The sequence below is a fragment of the Pseudorca crassidens genome, chromosome X, assembly GCF_039906515.1.
Source record: "Pseudorca crassidens isolate mPseCra1 chromosome X, mPseCra1.hap1, whole genome shotgun sequence".
Taxonomy (NCBI): Eukaryota; Metazoa; Chordata; class Mammalia; order Artiodactyla; family Delphinidae; genus Pseudorca; species Pseudorca crassidens.
The window spans coordinates 121,273,913-121,290,860 of record NC_090317.1 but is presented as its reverse complement, the minus strand read 5'-3'; the positions used below and the strand labels follow the sequence as shown (position 1 = coordinate 121,290,860).

At 41.8% G+C, this 16,948-nt stretch overlaps 1 protein-coding gene across 3 annotated transcripts in view; it reads left to right on the top strand.

The window, feature by feature from the left end:
- Window positions 1-357: 357 nt before the first annotated feature.
- The window catches only part of BMX (BMX non-receptor tyrosine kinase), a 49,709-nt gene continuing 33,118 nt past the window's right edge, over window positions 358-16,948 (top strand). For all 3 annotated transcript variants that reach the window (XM_067722652.1, XM_067722653.1, XM_067722651.1), the window contains exons 1-5: window positions 358-502; window positions 8,227-8,373; window positions 9,201-9,305; window positions 11,254-11,335; window positions 15,440-15,559. In XM_067722652.1, coding sequence (XP_067578753.1) covers window positions 500-502; window positions 8,227-8,373; window positions 9,201-9,305; window positions 11,254-11,335; window positions 15,440-15,559 — 457 coding nt within the window. In that variant the 5' untranslated portion in view covers window positions 358-499. The remainder of the gene's footprint in view (window positions 503-8,226; window positions 8,374-9,200; window positions 9,306-11,253; window positions 11,336-15,439; window positions 15,560-16,948) is intronic.

The following is a 16,948-nucleotide window of genomic DNA, read 5'->3' as shown; positions in this document are numbered from 1 at the left end:
TGGGTCCAGTGCTGAGTTGAAGTTTTCATTGCTTATTCTCTGCACACTTTGGCGTTACCTTATGGTTTCCTGACTCGTGTGAGAGAAGTCAGCATCACAAGCGGGCTTTTGCCGAGATGTTTTCTCGTCCTTTCCAGCGCAGAACTCTCCAAACAAAGAGAGGTTATCACATGTGCCCGAGAGCTGCCTGGGAAAAGCAGGAGCTGTAGTTATCAAAGTTGGAACCTTTATGAAATATGCTTTTGTCTCCGTTTTTGTTGCGCTCAATCAGGTCAACAAGTATTGGCTAAGTGTTGAGCGCGGTTTCCTGTGGGATTGTGTAAGACCTTGCAGGACAATAAACGTTTGGGGGGCACTGAGTAATGCAGCCATTTCTGACCCAGCAGCCGGGAAAATGTGAGGCAATTTGCGGCTGCTGGAAGGAGGACAGCTGCGGCTGAGTCCCTACAAGAGCAGAGCGACCTCACCGCCGTGGACCTGGGCAACAGAGCCAGGCAAAATGGTACGTGGAAGGGCAGGTGGCTCTACAGCGTCACGTCCTACAGGAAAATAGGTTCGGATCTGGGTGTTGTAGAGCCTGAAGTTCACAAACTTGGGGGGAGGGGGGTGCTTTAAGAAAAATAGTGCAAAATTATGAAGGTGAAATTGCTGGGGCTCCTCTGGGGGCTTTGGATGGGACCATGTCATTCGGGGGCCTGCTATAGAAGAGTCACTGGAAATTCCCTCCTAGCTCAAGATCTCGTTCAGGGAACCTGTCAGGTTCTGTGTACATCACCATCAGCTTGATCTAGCTTTGTGTCTATTCCTCTGCTGATTTTCTCCATACTATTCTTAAGCCATTGCCCTTTGAGGACTTTTCTTTATTTCCCCTTTATTTACTTTTTTAATTGAAGTGTAGTCGATTTAGAGTGTTGTGTTAGTTTCAGGCGTACAGTAAAGTGAGTCAGTCATACATATATATATATACACATATTTACAAAAATCTATCCTTTTTCAGATTATTTTCCATTATAGGTCCTTCTGTGACTTTTCATATTGGCTTTGTAATTGCTCCCCAAAAGACAAAAAAAATGTTAGTCATGCCTTCTTTTACTTATCTGTGCTTTATAATGGCTTTTTTTTTTTTGCTACGAATATTTATTCTTAGCTTCCTGAAGTCTCCCTAAGTCAGGGGCCTGCGGGTATTCTAGATGGAGGTAGAAAGATGGGAGGGAGGTGAACCACACAGTTGCAGCCACATACATAGAATTTTGAAAGTTCTCGCAGACCATGATGGTTTCATTGGATTTAAAAGGTAGTACAACTGTAATGTGCTCTAGGTCATTGCTTTTCCAACTCCCATGTGCACATAAGTCACCTGGGTATCTCACTAAAATGCAGATTCTGATGCACTAGGGCTGGGGTGGGATCTGAGAGTATGAATTTCAAACAAGCTCCCAGGGTATGCTGATACTGCCTGTCCGTGGGCCACACTTGGAGTAACATCCACGTACTTCTGTTAGAAATCGGTGGCACAAATACACAGTCAAACTGATTTTAAGGTAACCAGTCCCAGGATTGCAAGGCCGTAACAGAGCCACGGAGCAGGTACTTGTTGACGAGAGAAGGCGTGAGGTGTCTTCCCCTCCCAGTATCTCCTATCCCCAGGGGGCTGGGGGAAGGAGGGTGAGGACTAAACTTTTATGTTGAGGTCATCTCGTTGTGTCCAGTTTTTACACTTTGCTATGGTCTTTTCAAAAACTTCGCCTACAGAGTGATGAGGGGAAGGGGTGCAGGTTTCTGCAACACCTACTAGGGTGCTAGGCCATAGCACAGAGACAGGCCAGGGATCTGAACCCCCCAAAGCTTGGTGCTTTTGTCCACACCAACCCGTATCCTTAGCAGTGTTACGTGTTAAACTAATTCAGCACGATGTATTAGGACGTGAATTTATCACTTTTTGCTTTTCTTCTAAGGAAGGTGCCCAGAGGGGTGCGCTGGGCAGAGGGGAGGGAGCAGAAGGAAAGAGGCTGCTGAAAAGAAGGAAAGGCCTTAGCAAAGCTCTGTGAGGCACTGAAGATGAGCTTCACACCAAAAGCAAATCTGAGCTCTAACAGGAAAGGCATTGGCACTCTCTGTGCAAAAATGGCTTCCTAAAGTGTGTGCTCTCCATAAATTCATTCTGGAGCAGCCAAGGCATGGTGTTTCAAAATGCCGGGCTCCAGTGTCAACGCGAAAGGGTTTCTGTCCGTATCATGCCGAGACCAACTGTAACTTTCTCTCGCCTGCAAAATGTCCTGTGAAACGGGGGTTCGTCAGCTTCTGTGCAGCTGGTATTTGTCTTTGGCCAGCATCTTAAGAGTTATATTTTTGAACCACTTTACCTGATTCTGAGTTAAGCTTTCTGTTCCTGTTTAACTTACCATCATATTTTGTTCAGTTATTTAGCAGGAGGATAAGCAGGCCTGACCTTGGGCAAGTATCTGAAGGTCAAGTTTGCCACAGGTCCACCATTTTGGCTTTCGGAGCCCCCATCCCAGTCCGCACTTGGAGCGTCTGCCCTTTCCCTCCCGCCCTCCCCCCTCCACTGCCCTCCCACCACACGTATTATTTTAATATCTTGACACCTACCAGAATCTTAGGTAAATGATACGTAAAGTAAGGGAGGATAACCAAATCAAATAAAGGGGTAAGGAATTGCTACCCTCATCTCTCAATTCTAAAAAATAAAACTTTAAAGCCGCCATCCTGAGCCAGCCAGGGAATATACATTTTAATTGAGGGAGCTACCCAGTGGCCCCAATTAACTATACATGCCTTTCTCCCTTCCTGTCCTGACTCCTGCGCCCCTTTGCACCACTTAGAATTTATTCCAACTTCTGAGATTGTATGTTCTTACCTGTTTTCAAAACGTGGGCTAGAGTTTTGCTATTTAACACTGCTTGAGAGGTCCCTGCTGAAAGAAGGAACCTCTAAAGGTTCCTTATTTATAGGTCACGTCTTTCTGATATTTCCAGTAAAACCTCCCTTGCGTGTACCTGGTCAGGCTCAAATTTATGCCTAGTTCTACCAGACCACAGGCTTTAGCAAGGCTGTCATACATTTAGCTGAACACATAGATCTCTTTTAGTGTATTTATTGCCATGATGGTGTGGGCAAGTGTCCCAGGCAGGACACCAGTGATCTGGCTCCGTGGGCTGTGTCTCTCTAGTCACAGTGTCGTGATTCTGGCTAAGTCACCTAGGCCGCCAGGGCTCAGTGGTGCATCAATAAAATGACTTCTAGGGTTCCTACCACCTTTGATACCCTGTGGCTGCCTTCCTACATTTAGGTTAGAGCCTTCTCTGCTTAGGAGCGTTACACAGCTGGCATATCCTTCTCTAACATCTGCGTTGTGGTCAAGAATATGGGCTGGGCACAGACATAGAAAACAAACTTATGCTTACCAAAGGGGAAAGGGCAGGGAGGGCTACACTAGGAGTTTGGGATTAACAGATACACACCACTACATATAAAATAGATAAACAACGAGGACCTACTGTATAGCACAGGGAACTCTACTCAATATTCTGTAATAACCTATGTGGGAAAAGAATCTGAAAAAGAATATATATATATATATATATATATATCTGAATCACTGTGCTCTACACCTGAAACTAACACAATATTGTAAATCAACTATACTTCAATAAAAAAGAATGGATAAGCAACAAGGATATATTGTACAGCACAGGGAAATAGAGCCATTGTTTTCTAATAACTTTAAAAGGAATGTAATCTAAAAAAATATTGAATCAGTATGCTGTACACCTGAAACTAATATTTTAAATCAACTATACTTCAATTAAATTTTTTTTTATATTTCTCCAACATAAAATAAAATGAATATGGGCTATGGAGTTAGACTGCCTGGATTCAGACCCCAGCTCCTGCGCACTTGCAGTGTGGCCTGGTCGGTTTACTTATCTGTGACAGCGTCATCAGCTATAAGCAGGGAATGATGCTGCAACCTACCCCGTAGGGAGGCTTTGTTACAACTTACCCCACAGGATGGGGCTGTTTACGGCCTACCCCATAGGGCCGTTGTGACCAGTAAACAAATGCATCTTTTTAAGGTTCTTTAAAGAGCTCCTGGCACTTCGTGAGCCCTCCTTAAATGTTAGCCAGGATTATCATCACCGCGATCACTCACATCCTTCAAGGTCCAATCTGAATGCCCTCTCTTCCATAATATCTTTCTCAATTATCTTAAGAAAAATAATAAGTTTTCCTTCCTCGGGCCTTTTGTAGCAAAGAGTAAGGACTCCTCTCTAACTTGAGTTGTTTCTCTCCACCTTTTTCTCTTTTAATCATAAATAACTTACGGGTACCCATAGCGTGCCCAGTATTTTCACATAAAGTTCCTCATTTAAGTCACAGAAAGTGAAAGAGCTGTTACCCGTTTCATTTCACAGGTGAGAAAACTAACATTTACAGCACGGAAGGGGCTTGGTCAGGGTGACACAGTGCACGAGTGACACTCCTGTCACCTCTTGGAAGGCTTCTGAGTCTACCAGTCCACAGCAAGCTTGCATATCCCTGAGCTACTGAAACTATCTCTCAAACCCGTTCATTGTCACTCAAGCACACTGTAGGCTCAACATCAAGTGTGCTGCACAGATGTGCAGGCTTGAACTCCTTACTCTCATGATATCGTTTCCTTAGAAATGCTAAGTAACCATAATGATTCCAAGTCTGGTTAATTCAGCATGCACCTTTTATGTTTAAAACTTACACAGTGGTTGCTGACTTCCTTATAGAAAATACTGTACTGATTTCTGACAGGTTTTTTTTTTTGGCCTCCCCTTCACTTTAATCTTTCTAGTTTCATGTGTTTATGGAAATAGGCAGCCTGAGCTATTTGGTAAGCAAATTGATGTGTCTATTCTATGTAGGTAGTGATATATGAGTGTCCAGCCAAATCGCACCAGCTTCTCTATGGAAATAGATTTCTGGTTTCTAGCTTTAGGATCAAATTTTATTTTGTTCAGTTTAAAAAAAAAAAAAAACCTTCCCAACTGAATTTCCCTTAAATGTGGGTAGGCAGAGCCGAGTTTGCTAGTCGCTGGACAGGCGGTTGAGTGAACGGTGGCCCTGGAGCCCTGTTGACTTACTGTCCTAATACGAGGCGAGACGTTCCATTTCTAAAAATTAGTCCTCACCATAGAAATGCCTTCAGTTTAGAATCGAGGCTACTCTAGGAGAAGAGGGAAGTACAAGGAAGGGATAGAAGCAAATAGAAGGAGAAAGGCAGGTCCAAACTTGATCAGGAACCAAGTATTGTCTCAGAAGAAACTGATCGGGAGGTGAAAGAAGTGTGAGTCATCAAAACAGGGTTCTTGAACTTTGTTAAGATGCTCTGGAATCCAGCTTAGGGAGTGGAACTTTGAAGGCCTTCAGAGGCAGGTGGCTCCAGGTGTGTGTGACATGAGAACCATAGATTACAGACACGTATGCACAGCATGTGGACTCATTTTTGTGAAAATAAACACCTGCATGTGTAATTTGAAAAAAATCTAAAGGTATGTTCACCAAAAAGTTAAGTTTTCTTTTGCTTGTCTGTAGTTCTTGCTTTTGTCGAATAAACATATATCACATATGATTTTAAAGATGAAAGCCAAAAAATTCACAAAGGGCAGGATTTGGAATAAACATTTTTGTTAAAATTTGACAAATTATATTTCATTAGATGCAACGACGTGTATAAACTCTTGGAGATTTATTAGAAAATGTTCTTGAGGACTTGGTACCTTCCTTTCTACTCGATGTCCTTCTTCCCTTCAACATACAGAAGCGACTGTGAATTTCATTTGTCAGTGGTTTCAGTGGCTCATCATATTCATTTTTTAGATAAAATTCCCCAAGAAACCATTCTTCATGTGATGAATGTGCAAGTTCTATAAACAGAGAAGCATGTGTATCATCATGTAGTACGAGAAGGGCTGTGCTCTACCTTGGACATTGGGATTTGCATTTTTAAAACAGTGCTCTTAATGTTACAAATTGATTCAGCGTCTGAAAATAAGTGTTGAAAAGTTAACTTCGTATTCAACTAACCAGATCTATTTAACTACCACTCTGCTTTGAGGAGGAATGTTTTAGCTGTGGATGTAAAAGACATTTGACAAGAGTTTTCACAGTGTTCTCTTTCTGCTTTGTTAGTTAATTTTTTTCATGGAGAAATTTAAAAGGCGAAAAGTTCCCTACACCTCTGCCCAGTGTGATATGGCTCCTCCAAAGGGAACTTTAACTCACAAAAAGTAGACATTCCAGAGTTTCAGTAAGTCTTCAAGCAAATTCTCTTCCGGCCATAGACTACGGGTGTAGAAAATAATCTTATCTGAACAGGCGTGTGCGCAGAGGTTACCACGGAGGCAAAGGTGAAGGGAGGCGTGCTCCCTGCCTTCCCAGGGCCGGCTGGGTTGACTGTGTCCTGATCTCTGCCTCATCTTTGAGTCCAGGAAAAATAAACCAGTGGCCATGGAGAACAGCACTCACTGGGCTCAAAAGGAAACCCATTCTACTTTCACAAAAGAATTATACTTTATTTCCAGGTAAAACAATATTCAAAGCAAAAAGTGGCCAAGTCTTTATTATATTCAATGGCTAAGATTTCTACTACTTCTGCCTAGGAGACGAACAATGCCCTTGGAGAACATGTAGATATGTTCTGACTGTGTAGATAAATAATAAAAGCTGATTTGCTTGATTCCCATCTTTAGAGTGGTGTAGCCTATGTCAGGAGGGAAGCTGGCTGGGCCTGACCATGGTTTATTCAACGCCAAGCAGAGTTTCTTAGTCTCCCTTTCTTCCACTCCTACCATAGTGGGCCCATCATACTCTGCGGCCATGCCCCTTAGTGACTGTGTGGCTGCTTCCTGATCAGGTAATAGATAGGATGCAAATATCTTCTTTTTAATGCATGACCCTGGCATAGCCAGAGGGAAAATGAGTGCGCTGTCTCAGAGCAGTGACTTTTTGCCTAGAGCTTGAGAGTGAAAGACCTACAAGCACACTTCTTCAGCTCTGTCGAAATTAAGGTGAGTAAAGTTAATTGCCTTCAGATTATCAATAAACAAAGAAAGATAGTAATGATTGGGCATCTGACTGCTAATAAGCACGTGATTTCACAAAGCAAAGAACATAAGGAGGTTGGTCTCTTGTGGCCGACTGCTCAGCATTGCTTTTCATTACTAGACCTGATACCAGACAGAGGGTTGAAGCAACAGTCTTAGTAGAACCAGAAAATGAATGCATTTATTTTCCAGAAATACCTTAACTTTTAATGTTTTATGCAGTTTTGGAAGAAAAAGCAAGAGTGTTTTTAGTTTATGAAGCACCAATTCTTTCAGTTCTTTTAAATCTCTTTTGACAGCTTTTGAAAATGTTTTATGCTCAGAAACAGTGAAAATTATACCCAAGTCCTTTATGCTAAAGATCTGATCATGTTCAGGGACTGTGGTGTCATTTACAACAATATCAGAGTCTCACAGTGGTTTGGATAATTTGATCCAACAATGGGCCACATTAGTGGAGAGAAATTTCAGCTGATCAGTTACTTCAGACACGATGAACTGTCTGGAGTTCAGATTGTTTAAAGTTGGGTGATATTCAATTCAATTCAACAGATGTCCCTAGAATGTTTAAGGAAAAAGGAGAATTTTGACATGGTGGTCTGGAAGGTAGTGTGAAGATGGTGAATTTATGATCCAAAGTGGGAGATGAGTACACTGCATAAAATGCTATAAAAATATCAACGTATTTAAACACGTCAAAGCCAAGGCAGTAGGAAAAAAGTGCAGGAATGTGTGTGTTTAAGAGCCTGCTTCAGGGCTTCCCTGCTGGCGCAGTGGTTGGGAGTCCGCCTGCCGATGCAGGGGACACGGGTTCGTGTCCCAGGCTGGGAAGATCCCATATGCCGCGGAGCGGCTGGGCCCGTGAGCCATGGCCGCTGAGCCTTGCTCGTCCGGAGCCTGTGCTCTGCAATGGGAGAGGCCACAACAGTGAGAGGCCCGCGTACCGCAAAAAAAAAAAAAAAAAAAAGAGCCTGCTTCATTGCATTTTCCTCTATACTGTTAAATCTAATTTAAAAAAACTATTTGTATTATCCGTTAATGAGAAATAGTTGAATAAAAATTATGAAAGCTAAAAGACAACCTAGCTAGATGCTGCCAACATTCATTCTGATCATTTTATTTTATTTAGGACGACAATATGAACACAGAATCCATTCTAGAAGAACTCCTTCTCAAAAGGTCACAGCAAAAGAAGAAAATGTCACCCAATAATTACAAAGAGCGGCTTTTTGTTTTGACCAAAACAAACCTCTCCTACTATGAATATGACAAAATGGTGAGACCCTATTTATTTCATTGTTTTTAATGCTACTTATTTTTCTCAAGTCTCCACAAAGTGCTTAATATAAGGAAACATCAGGTTTCTTAGCAAACACAGTAAAAATCAACTTGTACTCATCACATTGTCTTTTCTTAGCCAAGTTATAATTAATTCAAGATAAAGCATTTTCAAACATTGCTTAACTTTACTAAGGCAAATTGTAACTTTAGAACAGTGGTTCTCAACTGAAGGTGATTTTGCCCTCCAAAGGATACTTGGCAATGGCTGGGGACATTTTTGGTCGTCATCACTGCGGGAGGGGGGCAGTTTGCTACTGGCATCGAGTGGGTGGAGGCCAGGAATGCAGCTAAACATCCTACAGTGCCCAGGCTGGCTCCACCACAAAGAATCATCTGGCCCCGAATAGTGCTGAAGGTGAGAAACCCTGTCTTAACAAATGCTGAAAATAAGACTATTTCTGTGCAGCTGAGAATTCTATCACAGTAGAAATACTGAAGTACTGTCATAAAATTGAAACAAGATGAAGATGCTTAATTTTCCTGAATAGATTAACCATATGGCAGGTGATCTGAAATGTGTTTCAAGATTAACAAAAAAAATTAAGTGCTGCTTGAAGACTTGCTCTTGGAGGAGTTTATGTCCACACTCGAAAAATATATTCTCTCATCATTAGACTTTGACTATTATGGAATAATTGGAGTGATTCTCACGTGCCCATCTCATCTCCCAATCTCCCTCCTAAGTGTAACGTTAACTTGATTCTGTTCTTTGTGCACCACTGTATATCACGTGAGGCATCTTATATTTTCCTTTTAATTCAGAAAAGAGGCAGCAGAAAAGGATCAATTGAGATTAAGAAAATCAGATGTGTGGAGAAAGTAAATCTTGAGGAGCAGACCCCCGTGGAGAGACAGTACCCATTTCAGGTAAGGGGAGGGATAACATTCCATCGGATGGATGACTCTCCTTTTAATATTTGCTATTATGAACTCAGTATTGGGGGGGATAAAGATGTTGCTAAATGATTCATTAAGACGACGGCAGGTGCTTATATCTGTGTAACCACAGAGAGCATTCGCAACCTCTCTCTGAATCTGGAACATCCCCAGATGGGATTGGGGCCGTTTGCTAAAATTCTATCCACCAACCTGCCTTCCCCGGTGGGAGAGAAAGATAGATGAGTGTGTAGGCCTTAGTGGTCTGACTTGCCTTGGGGTCTGATGATCTCTTTCATCAAACATTGCGCAGCATTTCCAATATGCTACAAGGTACTAGGCACACTACCCCTGTCCCCAAGGCATTTACAGAGCATTATGATGCAGGGAGGTGAGTGTTAAGACGAAGGCGGCAGCGTAGCCATGGTGTCCCAGAACGGAGAAGCTGCACTTCTCACTCCCAGAGGTCAGGGAGGTTTCCTGTTGGAGGTGACACTCAGGTCGGTAAGGACAATGGGAGTTTAGCCCAGCAAAAACAGGAAGGGCAGCGAAACCAAAGAAACAGCAGATGTCATGACCCTGGTAGGTGAAACAGTGTGGCATGTTTGGAGAAATCCGGGTGGTGCTCAGAATTAAGGAGCCCCATGAAAGAGTGAGAGACGAGCCTGGAGAGGTAGCCAGGGCCATATCACAAATGGCTTTGCATAGCACGCTAAGGAGTTTGAATTTTACCCTGAAGTATTTCAAACACTGGTCTCCTACGGAGAGGGTGCCTACAGTACCCCATGGAAGTGACTCGATCTAACACCTGCCCCACTTTTATTATATCAAGAAAACTTATCTTTCTGCTCTAGAGACAGACAGACTGTTCTTCCTATGGTCAGACTACCCTGTGCTACTATGAGGGAACAGTGGCCAAAAAATGAAATAAAATAAAATAATCCAGTCAGTGAACAGTCCATAGTTCCCACTTAAAAAAAAAGAACATTGCCCAATTGGGAAAAACCGGAGGATAGTGTGCTCATGGAATATGCTTCAAATGAGTATCACCATGGCATGGAATACTCAAAAGAACATGAGCTTTGGAACGCCAGAGCTCCCAGCCCCATTGCTTATATTTGCGTAACCATAGACAACCTTCTCAACCTCTCTCTGAGTTTGTTTCTTCATTTGCAAAGTGGGCATAATCATATATTTTTATAGACTTGAAAGGGAATTAAAATGTTAAATTATCTAGGAAAGAGCCCAGAAACTAGTTGGTATTTAATAAATGGTCTGTATTGTTTACCCACAAAAGCTGAATAAACTAGAGGAGGATCTGGGCAAGACACTGGAATGTTCAAACATTTCACCGAGTATCATAAGGAATAGAAAATGACTTATACTGGGGATTCCCAGGGTGGGACATGACCCAAGGGAGTAAAGTAACAGGGAGACATATTTTCACTCAATATAAGCATGAACCATAAAATGATCAGAATGAGTGGAAATTGGCAAGGATGGCACAGCAAAAGTAAAGGACATTCTATCCCTGAACATATTTTCAAGGATAGAGCAGATGAACATTTTCCAGTGGGCTATAAATACAGTCATGCACTGGGTTGGTGGATAGACCAGAACACTTCTAAGACACCTGTAATGTCTAACATTTTATACTTTTATAATTCTCCATGGTCCAGGGCATTCCTGCTGAGGCCTCAATGTTCACTGCTGTCAGATGCATCATTGCCGTGATTTTCCAAAGCGTAGAGGTGTCTGGGATAATATAAACTGAGGGGTGGAGGATAAAAATAACTAGATTTAAAAAATCTAATTCCAGAGCTAATGTGTATTATATAGGCAAACTCAGTGTTTCTCTTGGATAACAAAAATTTGTAGTTGTACCAGAGTGAACTCTAACACAATTATATCTAAACGCACCAAATCTTTTCCTTTCCAGATTGTCTATAAAGATGGGCTTCTCTATGTGTATGCATCAAATGAAGAGAGCCGAAGTCAGTGGTTGAAAGCATTACAAAAAGGTAATTTTTTTAAAATGTCATCAAAGGGAGTCTCTGACTGAGCTCTTTTGAGGCTTAGTGGAGGAAAGATATGGCAATAAAAGGGCCTAGCACCAACAGAGAAATCTGTTGATTTTCCTACCAACCTCAGAGAATGTGCTGCACTCACCCTTGTTTTGCATTCGCTTTGTTACCTAGAGGAAGCCTGGGCATCGTGTTCCCTTTCCTGCCCAGCACACACCTGGCTATTGTGCCTTCCCCACAGCTAGGAGGAAGCCAGACCACCTGCTCTCCACCCACTGTGCTTGCCTTTATCAGAGCAAAGTCTAGATCCTCATGGGGCTCTCTCTTGGGTCCCGTAGCTACTGTACTTTGGGTATTTACAGAAAATTATGTCTAATACTTACTAATACTTATCATTTGCCAGCTACTGTGTCAAGTAGTTGGAAACATTTTCTTAGGTAATCCTCTCGACAACTCCACGGCAAGGGGTAATAATACTATTCTCCATTTTTCAGATAAGTGAAATTACACAGACATGGCAAACGTCACATACCTAATTATGGAGAACACATAATTCAATTACCCAAACCCAACTTTTAAACAGTACAGTATAAATGCCAGGCAAAACTGGGAATTTCATGAAACATTTATTTAGTGATTCTTAGGCTGCCCTGGTAACGACCTTTGACAGAAGAGAGAAAATTATTACTAATTTGGCACTATGATGTTTCTCCCTATGATATTTTTATTTTAAAGGTGGGTAATGGTATGAGGACAATATTTAACTCAAACGAGTGACTCTGTTGGTGGAATTTCAGATATTAAGCTCCCAGATGGGGGAAGATTTTACTTCATTTAAGTTTTAGATTCGGGCTCTTCTCACTACCCTTCAAATTACACCACTTAGACAACCACCTCCTCTACTTCAATGCAAATACATCCTTTTTCACTCATAGGGCTTAGTTTTCCCTTTGTATGAAAGGGTTTAGCAACCTATTCTGTAGGAGAATCAAGTGGTCCAGGTAAGAGAAAAGCCTCCCTCTACCTGCCGCCAGCTTGTTGACGTAAGAAGGGCATCCTTCTTAGAGTCACACAAATCTGCGAACAAGTGCTGCTTTGCTGTGTCATCTATAAAACCATCTAACGTCTCTGGGTCTCAGTTTCCTGACCTGTAAAATGGGAGATTAGATTTCTTTATTCCTAGAGCATTCACGAGCCAGCAATGAATGACTCATAAATACATTAAAGAGTCCGACACACAAACATGAACCACTGTGTTATAGCGGGGCCTCCGGGAGGAGCTCTAAGATGCTGCTTCCCATTCAGTCTCCTTTGGGGGGATTTGCCAGGGGCAGTTGCTATGGAGACACCCCCTGTGTGCAGCTATTTGTCACGCACTAGGGTTCTGTGTGGGTCTTTCTGGAACTATATATGGTAGGCAGGTTTGGGTAGGCCCTGGGCAGCTCATGTAAAGGCTTATAGAACATAAAAGGAAAGCAGAGAGAGAAGCAGAAGTGAACCTCTTAGCCCCTCATAAGCTGCAGAGAGACCCTATCACTAAGGCTGCCATATGCATAGTAAGCCATTTGTATCATTTAATAATGCTTTGGGATGCAGGTAAGAAGACACCAAACAGTTGCTGAAACAGATACATGTTTGTTCCTCTTCCATGGCCAGAGGTAAGCAAACCTAGGGCTGGTGCAGCAGCTCAATGAAGTCAGTAGGAACCCTGGCTCCTTCTAGATTCTGCTCTGCCACCCTTAAGAGGTTCCCAGAAAGGCTCTGAGCTTTCCCAGAAGCCCCTCTGCAAACTTTTGCTCGTGTCTCGTTGGCCAGAACTGTGTCTCATGGCCATCTCTGTGTGCAAAGGAAGCTGGAACACAGGATCTGGCTTTTCCAGCCTCTGTGCTGGAAGACAGCAAGAGAGAAGGCGAGTGAGATCAGCTACCATGGCTCTGAATTCAGCTGACCCGATGTGAATAAACTGTATCCTTCTTTCCAAAAATCAAAACTGTAGGGGGTTTGGCAGGGAAGCTGGCATCTGGGCATTGGAATATAGTAGAAAAAGCCTGGGCCCGAGTCTCAAATACGCTATCGACTAGATTTGTGAACTTGAGCAAGTTGTCTCTGCACCTCAGTTTACTTGACTCTGTAAGAGTCATGATAACAGTAATAGCTCTCCCCAAGGTTGTTGAGTAGGTTCAATGAGATAGTGTGAGGGAAAATATGCAAATGTAAAGTCCTATACACATAATCAATATATGAGTTCCTCTTATTGTCATTATTAGATGGTGGGAGTGTTGCAATGTGGACTTTTGGACTTGGCTGGAAAACAATTAGTTCCCCAGGAAACCAAATCCATGTAATAGAAAATAATAGGAATCCTGGTACATGGAGACCAGGAGCTTATAGAGCAGGAAGGCAAGAAATGTGCCCAAGGAACTGCAATGACCATTTGGGACCAAGGTCAGAAACTAGTGTTTTGTAATCTTAACTTCTCTTGCTTTTTGTGACTTTTGTAATAATTTCCCATTAATATTTGGTAAAGTTTTTTTATGCCAGAATTTTCAGCTAAGCTGAGCTGGGTTAAACTAAGGGAATGATATCATTAAAGCCCACTGTTCACTGAGCACCTACTCTGAGCCAAACACTGTGCTGGATGCTTTACACACATTGGCTCATCTCCTCCCAAGGACCCAGCAAAGTAGATATTATTATCTCCAAACACTTCCTTGAGTCATGGTTGTAAAGAAGGGGTTTTGTTTGTTTTTTTTGGTTTTTGTTTTGTTTTGTTTTTTACTTTATATTAAAGTTTATTATTCCATTTGGAAAATCTACTGTACAGGGACAAACCCATTGGATTAAGCAGAGTTTTGCTAAAAGCAAAAGACTATCAACTCTTTGGAATATTCCTGATTCCAGCCCAGAGTCGGGCCACAGGACTTTGATCCCAGGAGTTCCCCTGGGATCAAAATAAGGAATCCTCAAGATGAATACAAAATCAAGAAGGAAAGCGTTTAAGTCACACGGAGAACCAGCCCTCCCTACCCGGAGAATCTTCTTGAACTGTTCTCTACTAAGACCTTGTAGGCTTCTATGCTGCATTTCGAGAGAGGTGAATTTGTTGTAGACACAGTATTATACTCCAATATTAGAATTTCGTTTCTTTGGATTCAACATTGCCCTAGTCCCATGGTTTTTTTAAATATGCACATATTTCTAGAAAAGTAGCCCCATAAACCGTTTATTCCTTAGTGGAAACAGGTCAAAAGTCACGGAAGACCAAGAAGGGATGAGGAACTGTTCTAGCTCAGGAAGAACTAGATAACTAAATGCCATGTGTGTTTCTAGATTGGATCCTCGATCAGAAAAAGTGAATGATTACAAAGGGTATTATTGGAATAACTGGAAAAGTTTTGAATACAAAATATATATTAAGTAATAGTATGGTATCAGTGTTAAATTTATTGAATTTGATAATTGTATTACGGTTATGTAAGGAAATGTCCTTGTTAACAGAAGTTACACGCTCAAGTAGTGATGGATGACATTATTTAGGTCATGATATCTGTGACTTACTCTCAAATGGTTAAGCAAAATACAATAATGATAAAAAATTTTAATAATAATAATAATGTGTATGTACAGAGAGAAAATGAGATGAAACAAACAAACAGTTAAAAGCTGGTGACTGTGTGAAGGGTATATGGACATTCACTGCACTATTCTTGCAACTTTTCTGCGCATTTGAAATGTTTCAAAATAAAAAGCAGAAGGGGGGGGAGTATATGTTTATTGGAAACTTCTTTTCTTCTTGCTAAGATTTAGTCCTACTCTAAAATCCTAACACCAAGCTGATGCATATATGTAGTTTCTAGCAGTATTTTTTAAAGACTGATAGAAGTTATTGTGTTGTTCTTACTAAAACATGATTAGACTTTTCTTTTTGGCTTTGTAACTTCTGAGGGAAAGACTTATATCCTTTGGGAACCATTTGCCCTTAGGCTGGTTGCTAGCAAAATGAGGTTTTCATTGTTTTCTGATAACAGCACTTACTGAATGTGTTTCTTCTCTTGGGCCAACGTTTACTCATGCTGTGCTTTCTTCCTGCCTGCTCCCCAGAGATAAGGGGCAACCCCCATCTGCTGATCAAGTACCACAGTGGGTTCTTCGCCTACGGGAAGTTCCTGTGCTGCCAGCAGAGCTGCAAAGCGGCCCCAGGATGTACTCTCTGGGAAGCATGTAATGTGACCCCTCTGTTGGGCTGGACCCTGGGTGGACGATGCCCTTTAGGCAAACCTGGCAAATGCCAGAAGAGCTCGCCAGTTCAGGAAAACAAGATGTGCCACATTGGTCAGCATCATGAATATCCAGCTTCGAACATGATATCTAGCAAATGAAATCTAATTCCAGGGTCAACTGAGTCATGTTCCTTAAAATAATAACAATATGAACATCTGCCATTCATTCATGTCATGAGAAATATTTTTAAACGGAAATCATAAATCAAGCAAGGAGCTGTTTATTTCCTCCCAAAATTCTTCCTGGTTGAAGATAAACTCCAGATGGGTAGAACGTGGTGAACATATCACCATGGTGCACAAACTAACATCATAAACTTAAAAAACCAACATTCTTTTCAAAAATATGTCCAAGGATAAAATTTAAGTAACACTTTTAATCACCATATATACCAAAATGATGGATGGCCAAGTTTTCAAAGATATATTTAACGTGGTTTGCCATTCTGTACATGTTTGCTGATTTCTTAATAACATCACAGAAAGTAGTGTAGGGTTTGCTTTACGTGCAATCGGATTCTACTCAGAGTTTTATTCCCAGGGAAATCTGCCTGACACTTTATCCAGGGACAGAAAGCCCACTGAGTGACTTTGAAGGGCTAACGGAGGGAAAGAATTATGCTGGTTTTTGCTTGTGCCCTACGGGGTCCTACTGTATCACCAGGATACTTACATGAAGCAGTCATATACTTTAGAAGTTTATCATTGTTTAACAACATGAAGTTGTTGATAAATAAGAAGGAGAACTTATTTTGGTACCAGTTTTACCAGCCTGGACAAACTATGCTTGGACTATAATGACTTTAAAGAATTAAATGAGATCAGCTGCATGATAACAACTTCAAGAACTGTAAAACAAGGATGTGAAATATTATTCAAATTCACCCTACAATAGTATTGACCCCCGACAATCGTGTTAATGTTACTATGGGTAATTTTACAACAAAATCAGTGACTAGGGCTTCCCTGGTGGCGCAGTGGTTGAGAGTCCGCCTGCCGATGCAGGGGACACGGGTTCGTGCCCCCGTCCGGGAAGACCCCACATGCCGCGGAGCGGCTAGGCCCGTGAGCCATGGCCGCTGAGCCTGCACGTCCAGAGCCTGTGCTCTGCAACGGGAGAGGCCTCAACAGTGAGAGGCCCACATACCACACACACACACACAAAAATCAGTGACTAAATATTCATTGTATTTCCCATCTCAATTAAACTATACAATGAATATTTATTCATCTTAATTAGATCCCATTGCCCTTTATACTCATGAATTGTAATGATTTAATGAACTATACAGAACGGACTGTGCATGGATCTTCCCTCCAGTGTGAAGGG